At 36.3% G+C, this 14,379-nt stretch overlaps 2 protein-coding genes across 4 annotated transcripts; both read right to left on the minus strand.

Moving 5' to 3' along the window:
- Positions 1-4,329: 4,329 nt before the first annotated feature.
- LOC121748431 (nuclear transcription factor Y subunit B-8-like) lies at positions 4,330-7,615 on the minus strand. Of its 2 annotated transcripts, none has more exons than XM_042142800.1 (8): positions 7,549-7,615; positions 6,603-6,684; positions 6,280-6,519; positions 5,802-5,931; positions 5,647-5,652; positions 5,482-5,562; positions 5,312-5,350; positions 4,330-4,618 (listed from the first exon to the last, which is right to left on the minus strand). In XM_042142800.1, the coding sequence occupies exons 3-8, from the start codon at positions 6,513-6,515 to the stop codon at positions 4,574-4,576; spliced, it is 537 nt and encodes a 178-aa protein (XP_041998734.1). In that variant the 5' UTR covers positions 6,516-6,519; positions 6,603-6,684; positions 7,549-7,615; the 3' UTR covers positions 4,330-4,573. The 2 variants fall into 2 exon arrangements, with proteins under 2 accessions (XP_041998734.1, XP_041998726.1); XM_042142792.1 differs by having other exon boundaries at positions 5,312-5,362.
- LOC121748419 (probable LRR receptor-like serine/threonine-protein kinase At1g67720) lies at positions 7,380-14,186 on the minus strand. 2 transcript variants are annotated; one of them, XM_042142773.1, is made up of 16 exons: positions 13,845-14,186; positions 13,017-13,052; positions 12,292-12,826; positions 11,702-12,207; positions 11,274-11,406; positions 11,009-11,080; positions 10,854-10,922; positions 10,713-10,784; positions 10,333-10,401; positions 9,949-10,100; positions 9,613-9,854; positions 8,886-9,012; positions 8,749-8,817; positions 8,414-8,600; positions 8,083-8,218; positions 7,380-7,982 (listed from the first exon to the last, which is right to left on the minus strand). In XM_042142773.1, exons 1-16 carry the CDS (start codon positions 13,921-13,923, stop codon positions 7,647-7,649), a joined length of 2,820 nt encoding a protein of 939 aa, XP_041998707.1. In that variant the 5' UTR covers positions 13,924-14,186; the 3' UTR covers positions 7,380-7,646. The 2 variants fall into 2 exon arrangements, with proteins under 2 accessions (XP_041998707.1, XP_041998714.1); XM_042142780.1 differs by lacking the exon at positions 13,017-13,052.
- Between the last annotated feature and the right edge of the window lie 193 nt (positions 14,187-14,379).

Consider the following 14,379-nt stretch of genomic DNA (forward strand, 5'->3'; position numbering starts at 1 on the left):
CAAGAGTGAAGTAAAATCATCCTAACAAGAGTGAAGTAAAATCATCCTAACAAGAGTGAAGTAAAATCATCCTAATAGTGATGTGTTTTGTTAACAACAGTGAAGTAAAATCATGCTAAGAGTGATGTGTTTTGTAAACAAGAGTGAAGTAAAATCATAATAAGAGTGATGTGTCTTGTAAACAAGAGTGAAGTAAAATCATGCTAAGAGTGATGCGTTTTGTAAACAAGAGTGAAGTAAAATCATAATAAAAGTGAAGCGTTTTGTAAACAAGAGTGAAGTAAAATCATAATAAGAGTGATGCGTTTTGTAAACAAGAGTGAAGTAAAATCATGCTAAGAGTGATGTGTTTTTGTTAACAAGAGTGAAGTAAAATCATGCTAAGAGTGATGTGTTTTGTAAACAAGAGTGATGTAAAATCATAATAAGAGTGATGTGTTTTGTAAACAAGAGTGAAGTAAAATCATGCTAAGAGTGATGCGTTTTGTAAACAAGAGTGAAGTAAAATCATGCTAATAGTGATGTGTTTTGTTAACAAGAGTGAAGTAAAATCATAATAAGAGTGATGTGTTTTGTAAACAAGAGTGAAATAAAATCATGCTAAGAGTGATGTGTTTTGTAAACAAGAGTGAAGTAAAATCATGCTAAGAGTGATGTGTTTTGTAAACAAGAGTGAAGTAAAATCATGCTAAGGGTGATGTGTTTTGTAAACAAGAGTGAAGTAAAATCATGCTAAGAGTGATGTGTTTTTAAACAAGAGTGAAGTAAAATCATGGTAACAGTGATGTGTTTTGTAAACAAGAGTGAAGTAAAATCATGCTAAGAGTGATGTGTTTCGTAAACAAGAGTGAAGTAAAATCATGCTAATAGTGATGTGTTTTGTTAACAAGAGTGAAGTAAAATCATACTAATAGTGATGTGTTTTGTTAAGAAGAGTGAAGTAAAATCATAATAAGAGTGATGCGTTTTGTAAACAAGAGTGAAGTAAAATCATGCTAAGAGTGATGCGTTTTGTAAACAAGAGTGAAGTAAAATCATGCTAAGAGTGATGTGTTTTTGTTAACAAGAGTGAAGTAAAATCATGCTAAGAGTGATGTGTTTTGTAAACAAGAGTGAAGTAAAATAATGTTAAGAGTAATGTGCTTTGTAAACAAGAGTGAAGTAAAATCATAATAAGATTTATGTGTTTTGTAAACAAGAGTGAAGTAAAATCATGCTAAGAGTGGTGTGTTTTTAAACAAGAGTGAAGTAAAATCATGGTAACAGTGATGCGTTTTGTAAACAAGAGTGAAGTAAAATCATGCTAAGAGTGATGTGTTTTGTTATCAAGAGTGAAGTAAAATCATACTAATAGTGATGTGTTTTGTTAACAAGAGTGAAGTAAAATCATAATAAGAGTGATGTGTTTTGTAAACAAGAGTGAATTAAAATCATGCTAAGAGTGATGTGTTTGGTAAACAAGAGTGAAGTAAAATTATAATAAGAGTGATGTGTTTTGTAAACAAGAGTGAAGTAAAATCATGCTAAGGGTGATGTGTTTTCTAAACAAGAGTGAAGTAAAATCATGTTAAGAGTGATGTGTTTTGTAAACAAGAGTGAAGTAAAATCATAATAAGAATGATGTGTTTTGTAAACAAGAGTGAAGTAAAATCATGCTAAGAGTGATGTGTTTTTAAACAGGAGTGAAGTAAAATCATGGTAACAGTGATGTGTTTTGTAAACAAGAGTGAAGGAACATCGTGCTAAGAGTGATGTGTTTCGTAGACAAGAGTGAAGTAAAATCATGCTAATAGTGATGTGTTTTGTTAACAAGAGTGAAGTAAAATCATACTAATAGTGATGTGTTTTGTTAAGAAGAGTGAAGTAAAATCATAATAAGAGTGATGCGTTTTGTAAACAAAAGTGAAGTAAAATCATAATAAGAGTGAAGTAAAATCATGCTAAGAGTGATGTGTTTTTGTTAACAAGAGTGAAGTAAAATCATGCTAAGAGTGATGTGTTTTGTAAACAAGAGTGATGTAAAATCATAATAAGAGTGATTTGTTTTGTAAACAAGAGTGAAGTAAAATCATGCTAAGAGTGGTGTGTTTTGTAAACAAGAGTGAAGTAATATCATGCTAAGAGTGATTTGTTTTGTAAACAAGAGTGAAGTTAAATCATGCTAAGAGTGATGTGTTTTTGTTAACAAGATTGAAGTAAAATTATGGGTATAGTGATGTATTTTGTTAATATGTAAAAAGCAAAACAACGGCTTAAATAATTTATACTATAAACATAGAGGCTCAAAAACACCCAGAACCAAACAATACTGGAAAGTCAAAGGGAGGCTTAATCAAATAATTTTGGCTGCATGCCAAAATTATCATCGAGAAGATTGCTGAGTAATAAGAGGAAAATGATAATCGTTCTTTCCAAAGCTGATTTGAATCGCAAAAATCCTTCATAACCGTTCTTTCCAAAGCAACACTTATTGGTACAGAATCATGTACGTCACTATCACCAAGAATATATTCTAAACTACTAACATTAATATTGCTACTACTAATTTCATCCCAATTTGAATGAAACAATGATTCCTCAACTTCAATTAAACCTCCATTAATCAATTCATAATTCAACTCGATAACTCCTTCAATTCCCATCCCATTGTCCCTCACCGTGATCCAACCCTCATCCCTCGCGTCCGCCGAGAAATTGAAATTCAATCCATCTCCGATCAAGCGCCCGATCCTCCCAGCCGGAGAGTCCGAAGTCGAAGGACTCTCTGTTAGATCCGACTCACAAACTGAAACCTCCAATTCATCCCAAAAGCAATGATCCATCACACTCGTAGGCGATCTCTTCGTCGACTTCCTAACCCTGTTGCTCGCCTCCGTGACGAACGGGTGCCCTAGCAGCTCCGTCGCCGTCCACCGCTCCTCGGGATCCCGCATGAGGCACTTCGCCACGAAATCCCTCGCCTCACCGGAGAGAAAGAGAGTATGTGGTGTGTATGTCAAAATATGAAACAATGTATTTCCCAAAATAACCCGTGCAATTTTTATTAATAGAAAATGAATACTTAATTTAGTCATTAGATTAAGATAATGAGTGGTTGAGATTTGTTCTCTAGTTATACACTTAATATTAGTTATACTTTGATCACCACCCTATATATATATATATATATATATATATATATATATAGAGTCTCATTATTCACAAATCTACTCTTAAAGACCGAACCACCGAACCATACCAAATTACGGTTTTTAGATCTAGTTTTTTATGGATGAGAGGCATAAATTTATCAATTATTTCCGCCTTCATCACGAGCCTATTTTAATTCATCCGAAGGTAAATAAGTCATACTAACATGTTACGAAGATTTAACTTCATTCCATTAGGTTTTTACTTCATTCCAGCAGGTTTTTACTTCATTCCAGTAGGATTATTACTTCATTCCTGTACGTAAATGCGGTTTCGCCGTCCCGTGCCGTTCTTTCTCTCTACAATATCTATCACCACCGCCACAACGCTGATATGGTGTAATAAACACATGGAATGATGTAATAAATTGTTGGAATGAAGTATGTGTAGAAGCATTTGAAGTCCTACTAGAATGAAGTAAAAACATTATCCAATGAAGTAATAACGTTTCTGAATGAAGTAATAAACGCACTTGAATAAGTTGCATTTTTTAATGTAAATAAAATAAAAACTCAGGTCAATGAATTCAAAGAAACATATGTTGAATCATTTCAAAACCTACTGGAAGAAAGTAAAAACATGTTGTAGTTTCAAGATATTACGTACGGAATGAAGTAATAAACCTATACAATAAAGTAAAATGGGCTGCTAATGAAGACCGAAAAATTTACACAGCAGCACATCTCATCAAAAAAACTAGATCTAATAGCCCAGATTTGGTCTCTAATTCGGTCTTTAAAATTGGTTCGACATTAATCACAACTCTCTCTATATATATATATATTAATTTTCAAAGGTAAAATAGCATGTAACGTCTATTTGGACACCAGGAAAGTATTTGCTTCCCCTACCATGCCTTATGCCAAAATTACTGCGAAAAAGACAACCTAAATGCCATATTCAAATGGAGCAAGACTGCGTGGAATACAATCACACCATTACAAGTTAAACATGATTTAATTCCAAATTAATACTTTTAATGCAAAATTGGTAAAGTAAGAGAAATAGAAAGAAAAAGTGTTAGTAGAAAATGAATCTCCTCTCATTATAGAGAAGAAATTTCCTTAAGTAGAAAATTTCTATTTTTAAGAGAATGAGGAAGTATATTAGATTACTAATATCGAAACCTCCCACAATCAATAACAAAAGGGTAGACATGGCGGTATTGATATATAGTAAGGATGAAACTTTAGATGGATAGGACTCTCGAAACTGTGAAGCTAGAAATTTACAGACTCCACCGGCTACAACATCTAAAACTAAATACAGCTTTGCAGTAATGTGAAACCAGCTTACAACAGACATAAAATGCATCTAGAGCTCTACCATATCTTTAACAGCACAGCACGGCGGTTTTAATTTGGCCGAAGGTGATAATCCACTTCTAGTCCATGCCTTGCATCGGGACCATCATGTGTTGAGCTTGTTGCTACAATTGAGAAAGGGAACTGCGCTAAGAATCACATTGTCCAACGACTGGGAAATGTAACGCATAAAGAGTAGTACTATCAATCAGCACAAAACATCTGATTCCGCATATTGCTTCGAACAACACACATGTGGTTGGAGGCTAACCACAAGTTAGATATGCCTGGATTGATTAGAGATCAATAACACTAGCATATTTTACCGATACTAGTCTAGAAGATTTCAACGCCTTCTTTTCACTATTTGCAACCTCTCAACGAAAAAAATCATAGTCTGAGCATTGAAGTTATTTAATTTCATCGGTAAATAGCAGTCGATACTACATAACTGCACAGATCTAAGAACAAATAGTTCAATGTAAACATACAATTTGCCTACAGAAGGAGTATTACTTTTGCAAACTTCCCTTTTCCATAAACAGCTCATAAAAAGTCAGCAGACTCAGCACCACATATAAACATTTGAAATAAAGAAACTGGGCAAACATATTGCAGCTATACATTAGTTTGTCAAATAGTGCATCTGGAAGTCCCATGAAGAATCAAAGATGCAAACAAGAGTCAATTTAAAAGTTCAGAATTCCTTGAAGAACCTCCTCATCTTGTGCAAGACAGGAAATAAGTTTGTACATATATGTAAACACAGAATGTACAGGACCATTAAGTGACAATGAGAAGCACGGTGGTCGAGATACCTGGGCATTTATGTAATTCACGCCTTGTGAAAAAGAACCCTGGTGAAGAAGCTTTAGAAATTGCAGGAAAATTTGACATATAATCAGTACGTTAAAAATCTATATCCATTATAAAAAGACAAGTCTGAAAGAGAAATACTATTTCTTTTGGTCATCATTCAACAGCGTACCTGAGAACTCGGAATTTGCTGCTGTAATCCATCTTTCTTTGCAGATCCATCTGTACCTTTGGCTGATCCCTTGGTATCACCCTGGAAAAAATATTGAGCATAGATCAATAACTTTTATAGCAAAAAAGGTTTTTCGTAGTGGAAGCAACATATGAATAAACTCACCTCCATCTGCCACCACAGAGAGCATGTCCAGGATCATAGATTCCAGAAAAGGGTAACAACAAACACATTTTCAGTTGCAACACAACACAAAAGAGTTTTATATAGATCAAAAAGAAGAAACTTGTAAGGAGAAGGAAAAATGAGGACATAATTACCTCTCTGTACCTATTCAGGTACACCTTAAGAGGATCAATGTAGTCTTCAAATCCTAAAGTTGCCATAGCCCATAGCAAATCATCCCCATTGATTGTCTTCCTTTTTTCTCTCTGGCACTTGTCACTTGCCCTTGCATCACACCCACCAAAAAAGGTTCAGCTTTTGGTCTCAAAAAGATCGATACAACCTAATGATATATGTACATAGAAAGACCAAAGACATCGAAGATGGCTATCCATTAACACTAGCCAGTAGTCACATTAACACATTTCTCATAAGCACGCACAAAATAATTCAAAAAATTGGATCAAACTAGATGCGTATACCTAAATAAACACTTGAAAATTAAATGCAAATACATGTGCCCAAGTTTTGACAGAAACCCAAGAAGTCAATTCGAATACGGAACAAGTCAGCTCTTTTATTCAACAAAAAATGCAATGAAGGCAGCCAAAATTAAAATCCATGTGGACATACTCGCTGGTGATGAAGCTAATAAACTCGGAAACACATTCTTGCACCGTCTCCTTGGCATCCTTAGCAATCTTCCCATTCGCGGGAAGTCCCTTCTTCATGATCCTGCTGATATTCGCAATAGGAAGAAACCTATCCTGCTCACGGACTCCGCAGCGCGGGCTTTGATCGCCTCCGCTGTCGTGGCTGCCACAGATAGGGCTCCCGGGAGCTCCGTGCGACGAGTGCCCGTCCGCCATGAACCTAGCATATTAAAAGAAACCCTAATCACGATGATATGCAGCGGGTAAACGCAGGGAGAGAGAAACAGGAGGGATAACCGTTACCTGCAAGGGGATTCGTCGAATTTTGTAATTTGGGCGCGAGAGGAAGGATCGTAGGGTTGAGAAGTGAGGAAGGAGACGACGACTGAGATTGAGGGATTGGAAAGGAGTTTAGGGTTATCAGCACCGTTGGTTTTTGTAAATGTATTTGATTAGGTGTTGGGTGTTTCTACAATATCACCCCACGTGTCCTCTCTCAAATAGTATTTGTCTTGCAGCATTTGTATTTTTACTTCTTTTCGACTCTCTTTACAATTACACCCCTTCTTATCTACGTATTTATTTTCTATACCTGCTAAGTTGCTATGTAAACACGGAAAACACTTTAAACTATTTACACTTATTATTATTATTTTTATTATACTTTCAACTATTTACATTTTTGTATTTATATACAATTTGCAATACTTGCAATATAAATATGTAAAAACAATTAATACTATTTATAGTTATTATTAGTTTTTATTACTCCATATTACAATTAAGATTCATGAATAAAACACAAGTTAATAATTTAATTTATGAAATTAGAGAACTGCAAAAAAATGATGAAAAGAATATTGGAGTTGTAGGTTTTGGGCATAAATGTGAACGTAAAATTGTGGCTGAAATCAAACTAAATTTGAATATATTTTTTAAGAGTAAATAAAAGCAGAAATATCTGAAGCAATATGTCTAAACTTTGTCACAAAGAAAACTTATATAGTAGTAGTAAATTTTAAAATACTTCTTGAAAATAATTGATAAAAGCAGAAAAAATCTATACAAAAAATGAAAAACTAAAGAAACGAAACGGACACTACTATTCACTTTAATTATCGCATCAAAAATTATAGTTTTACAGAATGCACGATATATTTCCCAGAAAAAAAAATCTGAAGATGGTCAAGAATGATGAACAATATATAGACCAATCCTAAAAAAGAGAGCAAAAAAGGCTGGAATTTACCGTAAATCTACACCAACTGTTTTGGCTTATCCCAGCAGCAGGCTGTGTGACTAAATCTAGCTGCAAAAGCAATCCAACCAAAAATTATCACAAGAATTTTACCGAGCAGTTGGGCGTGCAATGGATTCATCGATGGCCAAGTAGTGGTGGTCGCTGGAGCCGATATCCAACAAGCCCAAGTTGAGGGACGAGTGAGCCGAGCGCCTAGATATTTCGTCTGAGCTGCCTTCCCTCACTGCCTCTGCCCCCCTCTCAATAGCGAGTGCATCTTGGATCTCCTTTATGACTTCAGACATCCACGGCCTCATGCTCCCGTGGGGCTGCACGCACATCAGTGCCTTCTCCGCTATCTTCCACATCGACTGTATGTCGTATTCGTGCAATGCAGGGTCGATGATCCCTTGCAAGTCTCCACTCTCAATGTGCAACTTTGCCTGCCCACAAGGATACGTATAGTATTTATCATTTTTGCTAATTTTTAGTTTTCTTTTCAAGTAAACAGCGAGTAATATGAAATCAAAGAGGCCCTCTTACCCACTGGACTATGTTTCGGCAGTTATGTCCAAAATTTTCGTTAGAGATTGCTTCTTGACCGGATATTAGCTCAAGGAGGATGACCCCAAAACTGTAGACATCGCTCTTATCTGTAAGCTGCTGGGAGATGTAATATCTGCATTGCGTGAAGGAAGAGCCAATGACTCATGTGAACATAAGCAAAACAACAATGCAAACTGAGCTTATATTTAATTCTTGTTTAAATGCAAACCAATGAATAGATCTGACTATCATACACCAAGTAAGTTGTAGCTATTCCACTGGATATGATACTACACACTCGTAAAGAAAGAAATAGTTGAAGACGTACTCAGGATCAAGGTAACCAACAGTTCCTCGAACTATGCTCGACACGTGGGAAGCTCCATCAACTGCTAGTTTCGATAGGCCAAAATCTGAAACCTTAGCTCTCATGTTCTTGTCAAGAAGAATATTGCTGGTCTTCAAGTCTCGATGAATGATTGCTGGAACACAACCAGTGTGGAGGTAATCTATTCCTGAACAAGCAGAAGGAGACAACATTTCAAAAATTGTTTTTTCTACTAATCAATAATGCCTGTGTTTAGGTCAGCTCTCTTCTCCATTTGTTATGCAGTAAAATGAGTTTATTCAGTAATGGATGAAATTTAGATCTGGCTAACCAACCTTTGGCAGCATCCTCAGCAATCTCAAGGCGTTTAATCCAATTAATTCCTCCTCCAAGTGTTAAGGGCCCTGTGAAAATACCAAATTGGTTTAGCTATCATCAGGTTAGTTGATCATATCTCGATGGAAAAACATACCATAAAGATGTTCCTTAAGAGTCCCCTTGTGCATGAACTCGTACACGAGAATACTTTTTCCTTCTTCTTGGCAACATCCAATAAACTGTACTAGATTCCTATGATGTATTCTTGAAAGAAGAGAAACCTGTTCTCACCTCAAATCAGTATCAGAGAGAGCAGACTGAAATATATAACACTACTGCACAGTTCATTAAATTATGCAAAAGCTAACCATATGGATTTCTGAAATTAACCAGCTCAAGTTGCTTAAATAAATCTAATCATATGTGACAAATGCCACATTTTCAAAGTAAATGAGTTTGATATATTGGCAAATCAATAACGATTCCATGCTTGAGTTAGAGTCTGATTACATTACTCTTGCAAGCAAGAAACAGGAATGGGAAACATAATTGGAAGATGCATGAAACAGTACATCAAATTTCCAGACACTAAAATCTCTAACATATCATAGGATATTCATTTACTAGGCTTTGCTTTTCAAAATCAGGTGTACGTAGGCCTACTTCTTTACTGCCTTTATAGACAACTAGATTGATAGAAATTGATTATGTTAATAGAAAACCAATTGCAAATTTAAAATTAAAACGAAGAAAGAAAGTTGAATCAAAAGATGGAAGCAATTTCAATAAATCATTCTGATAATCATGTAGTCAAGTGATTGAAGAGGTTTAACATTCTCCAAACTGTTGCAGAATTCAAGCTAAACAGTAGTATTACATACTTCATTGGTAAACTCTCGCTTCCCCTGGAAGGAATCATTGGTCAAGCGTTTGACTGCAATTTCTTTACCATCAGGCAGTCTCCCATAATATACAACCCCAAAGCCTCCCGATCCAATTCTTCTCTCAAAATTATTTGTAGCATCCTTGATCTCAGCCAAAGTGAAGTAATGAGCAGCTTCAGTATTTGTATCACCCAGGGAAGAAGCAAGCTTTTGAGGAGGCAAATTATGTGGAGATTCTCCTAACAGAAATCAAATATAGCAATAATTATTGTGTTCATCCGAGTAAGATTGTTGTACATAGTGAAACCTTGGTTATAAGTGTTTAAATCTAACCTTTACGAGGAGGTTTATTCTTTCCTTTGGGTAATAAGAAATATGTAATGGTAGCGATTAGCATAACAGCAGCTCCAACTGATGTCCCGATGATAATAATTTTCTTATGGCTCCCTCCCTTCTCCTCGTGAAGGCCTGCATTCCCAGTGTAGCTGAAACATGGATGATTAAGAGGTCACAGATAGAGACTGAGCAACAACTTATTAGAAGTCTTTTCAAGATAAAGATTGAAATGCATTTGGAAATTATTCGTATTTTATAAGTTAAGGCAAAGAGAGAGCATTTTACAAGAATAAGTAAATATTCACAATTGATCAGTAAAATATATTCACCATGGAAGATATATACCCCAGTGTCCAAAGTAAATAAACTGACAGTACTCACTTCAGACTCAGGTCTTTATTAAGAAAACCGGATGGAATTTTCCCAGCTAACAAATTGTTCTGAATGTACCTGCGACCAATGAAAATGAGAATCAGCAAAATTTTAATGAAAAGTATACATGTAACTAAAAAATACTAAGTAAATACATTGAACAACACCAATTTGGCCATTTTGTCAGAAAATTGATTTTTTGGAAGTGCAACACTTTTACAGTAAAAAACAAAATTCCCATTGGAGTAATTAGCAGGTAAGCAAGAATAAAGAACAACTTAAATTATTGGGAGGAATTTTCAGAAGAAATTTCACCATAATCCTGTCTGAAGTTATGTAATGAGGTAGACAGCTAGTATTTAGATATTATTTGAGCTCTTCAAACTTACAATTCTCTCAATTTTGACAAATCTTCCAAGGAAGAAGGCAGTTCACCATTCAATCGGTTATCCTCGAGATGTCTGCCACAGTGAAACAATGAATCAGTTGCCATAAAGCAAATAAATAAACAGAACAGTTGGAGTACACACATTATCTTTAAGTTAGGGCATCCAGAAAAATCTGGAATTGGACCACTCAGTGAGTTATTATCAAGCCATCTGCAATGAAAAGTGCACAAGATTTGATCATGAACCAGGATAACAAATGTGGCATTGGATAATAAACAGTGGAGCCAGCAACTTACAACTCAACTAAGCCGCCCAACTTTGTGAACTCTACTGGAATTGTTCCCGACAAATTCTTCCGAGACAGTTTACTGCACAAGCACAAAAATGGTTGAAAAAGATGCAGATCATCATATTTTCAGGTTCAAGTTAAGTTACAAAAGTCGGCAACCAAACATATTTATCTGTTGCAATGTAATCCATTCTGAACTTCCAACTAAAATGGAAGAATAACCTACTGATATTGTCATTACAACATTAAACTAAGAAAGAAGCAGAACTTACATCGATGTTATCATTGGCCGAGGATCTGAACTACACTGGACCCATGACCATGGAGCTGGAATGCATGGGTCACCGCCTTCATTTGCCCACTTAAATGATATATAAGACATGGCTATTGAAGCCAAAACTGGTCCTGCAATTAAAATGAATTAGAGACTATTCAAGTTGGAGGAAAGCACAGAATGAGAGTAAAAGGAAGCTCATCCAGGTTCCTCACTCAAAGAGTTAACTCCTCAACCTACTAAACACAAAAGAACAAATGATCCTGGCTCAAATGGACTCAACTTCCCAACAAAATATGGGGTACGAAAGGAGAACAGATCGAGGTAATAGAAGAACTCTTTAATTGTTTTATTTTTCAACTGTAATAAATCCAGCAAAAAAGAAAGACATAGTTTGCATGTTTAAGAAAATTTGCTCGTACTCACCATCTGCAGAGCCATCACTCTTTTTCAAATATCTATTGACCTCCAAGGCATTCAGCAGAGGACCCATTGTAGAATCAGAAGTCCTCCCAAATCTGAAAGATAAAACAAATGGTAGAGAAATGTTGTAGTATCCTGGCTCATACAAACGATACTGTCCTTGGGCGTTTTCTTGGATATTAACAACAGCCTTGCTAAGATCAGGAGCACCAGGGAGCAAAAACCTGAACTTTCTTGCATCACTTGGACCTAAGTCTTCAATTTCGGCAAAGTAACAAAATGCCCAACCAGGAGCAGGAAAACCATCGAGGTTCAAGCGATACGTCAATGATCCATTTCTGCCAACTACAGCTGTCTGCATTACCTTCTGCGGTGGCCATTCATCCCTGCTGACATCAATTGGCATCTTTGTGGATATTTTTTCAGTTCCTGGAGCAACATCAACAAGGTAATTGGCTTTTCTCACCGAGTCAGACCCCCACATTCGATCAAATGGGTCATCTGGAAACCTACGACATAAATGAAACTTTGAAGACTTCCAATTCCAAGAATAAAAATGAAAGCAAGTTGAACTTTTCAAATTTCAGGTCTACCTGACCGGTTCGTCGCTCTCTGCACCAAAATTTATTCTTGCGGACATACTGAGGTAAAATTGGCTCTCAAACTGATGGAAATAGATGGAACCATTAAACTGTCGGAGCTCAAGGGTGGATATAAACGGCTGACCAGTTGTTGCATTGGACAAACAAACACTGATGGTAGGATCTGTAGCTAGAAATATTAACTCTTGAAGCTCTATTGTATTAGCATCTGAAATTATTATAGTAGCCCAACGTGTAGGTCCGAACGAAATGTCAAATTTGGGATACACATTGTTGTTGTTGTCAAAGTTTCCATACAAGAAGGTCGCTCTTATGAGATACCTGGTCCTACTGACAACATTGAATGTGTAGCAATACTTGTTATCATCTGCTGGGAAGGATCTTAGTGTCTTATACTGTTTTCTGGTCTCATTGGCTACGACTATGTTAACTATATCTCCAGTTAACATGTAGTTATCTGGACTCCATTCAAGACCTATTTCATCTGTAAAATTATTGGAACCACCACAATCTACACTCACAAAACCTGCATTGTTATAGTGATTGGGTATCAGAGTAAATTCAAATGAGTTTATGCGATCACTTAACAGGCCCAAGTAAATCTATACTTATATACAACAAGCCATGGCATGAGCTATGGTTTCTATTGAACATGATATCAATCGAAACCTATGCACTTCATCATCACGCATACAGAAGGACATGAAGCAACTTACTACTACTAAGTGTAGCAGGGTTTTGGTAGCATGTCCCTGCAAAGCTAACATTAGTTAACCAAGAATGTCAATGATTTGGTTTTTGAGTGAATTGTTCTGCATTTGCAGCTCAAACAAAACATGTGACAGCAAAAATATAGTAGAACAGTTTGCAGTAAAGCAGGAGCATGCCAGTGATGCCACAAGCCATAAAGAAATCTCAGCTTCACAAAGTTATTTGTTTCAGAAACCTACATTACTAAAAAGTTAGTATAGTATTAGCAATAAGCAGGGAAAGAGGTTGTCTCCAAATCGAGTACATGGACAGCCCTGAAGTAAATACATCTATGAAGATGGCAGATTTACATCAGATCATAAAGCTGATGAAAGTAACAACTGTAACATTGGAGTCTTGCTAAACCACCTTAGTTCCTTCAATAACATATTTTAGGCCTCTATGACTGTGAAATACAACCTCAAGTAAGAGACTATAGCAAGTCACATATCTATGACAGTGGAAAATTCTCCTTATTATGTAAATAGGAAATGTCACAAATAGGTCATAAATCTCCAGCACCTTAAATATGACACTGTATCCTTACTTAGCAAATAACAGATCGAATTTTGCAAAAAGGCACCATATTAATCGTCTCACTCATACAACTTACTCTACACTAACAAACATCGTTTTATACAAAACTGACAATAAAAAAAGATGGAGAGATTTTGGGAAGACAAAGCAAATAATGACAAGAAAAAGAAAAACCCACCGTGGAAAATACTCGAGAAATTCAACCAAAAAAACATTGAAACCAAATCGAAAAGCATGTAGAGAAAAAAGTGAGGAACCTGGCATCTGGGCTGTGGAAACATCCATGAGGAAAAGAGAATACAGAGAGAAAACGAAGAGAAATCCAGCAGACCCCATTTCTCATCTCTCTTCAAATATGAATATGGAAAGAGTACTAGGAAGTTGAAGCCATACGAAAAAAGAAGAGAAACAGAAAGATTAGGAGCAAAAGTGGATGAAGATCCTAGTTTCCCAGTATCGAATAATGATTCAAACTGCAATAGTAGTAAAATCTTAGTGAAAGAGGAAGGTTCTTGAATAAGTAAAATGTGAACAAGAGAGAAAGACACAGTGGGTTTAGCTTTTTGCTGAAGTTCAAGTGTTGATACAACTCAAAAAAGAAAGGGGTGAGTGGACTCCAGGTCTGCTACTTTATCTTTCTTAATTTAGACCATCCACAACGGGTCTCGCCGGCGTCTCGCGTCTCGTCCCGGCGAGACGAGACCCCGGCGAGACGCGTTGCAGCCTCCGTCTCGTCCCGTCTCGTCCCGCGTCTCGTCTCGGCGAGCCATGAGACGAGCTGTCTCGCCACGC

The sequence above is a fragment of the Salvia splendens genome, chromosome 1 (genome assembly GCF_004379255.2).
Source record: "Salvia splendens isolate huo1 chromosome 1, SspV2, whole genome shotgun sequence".
Lineage (NCBI taxonomy): Eukaryota > Viridiplantae > Streptophyta > Magnoliopsida > Lamiales > Lamiaceae > Salvia > Salvia splendens.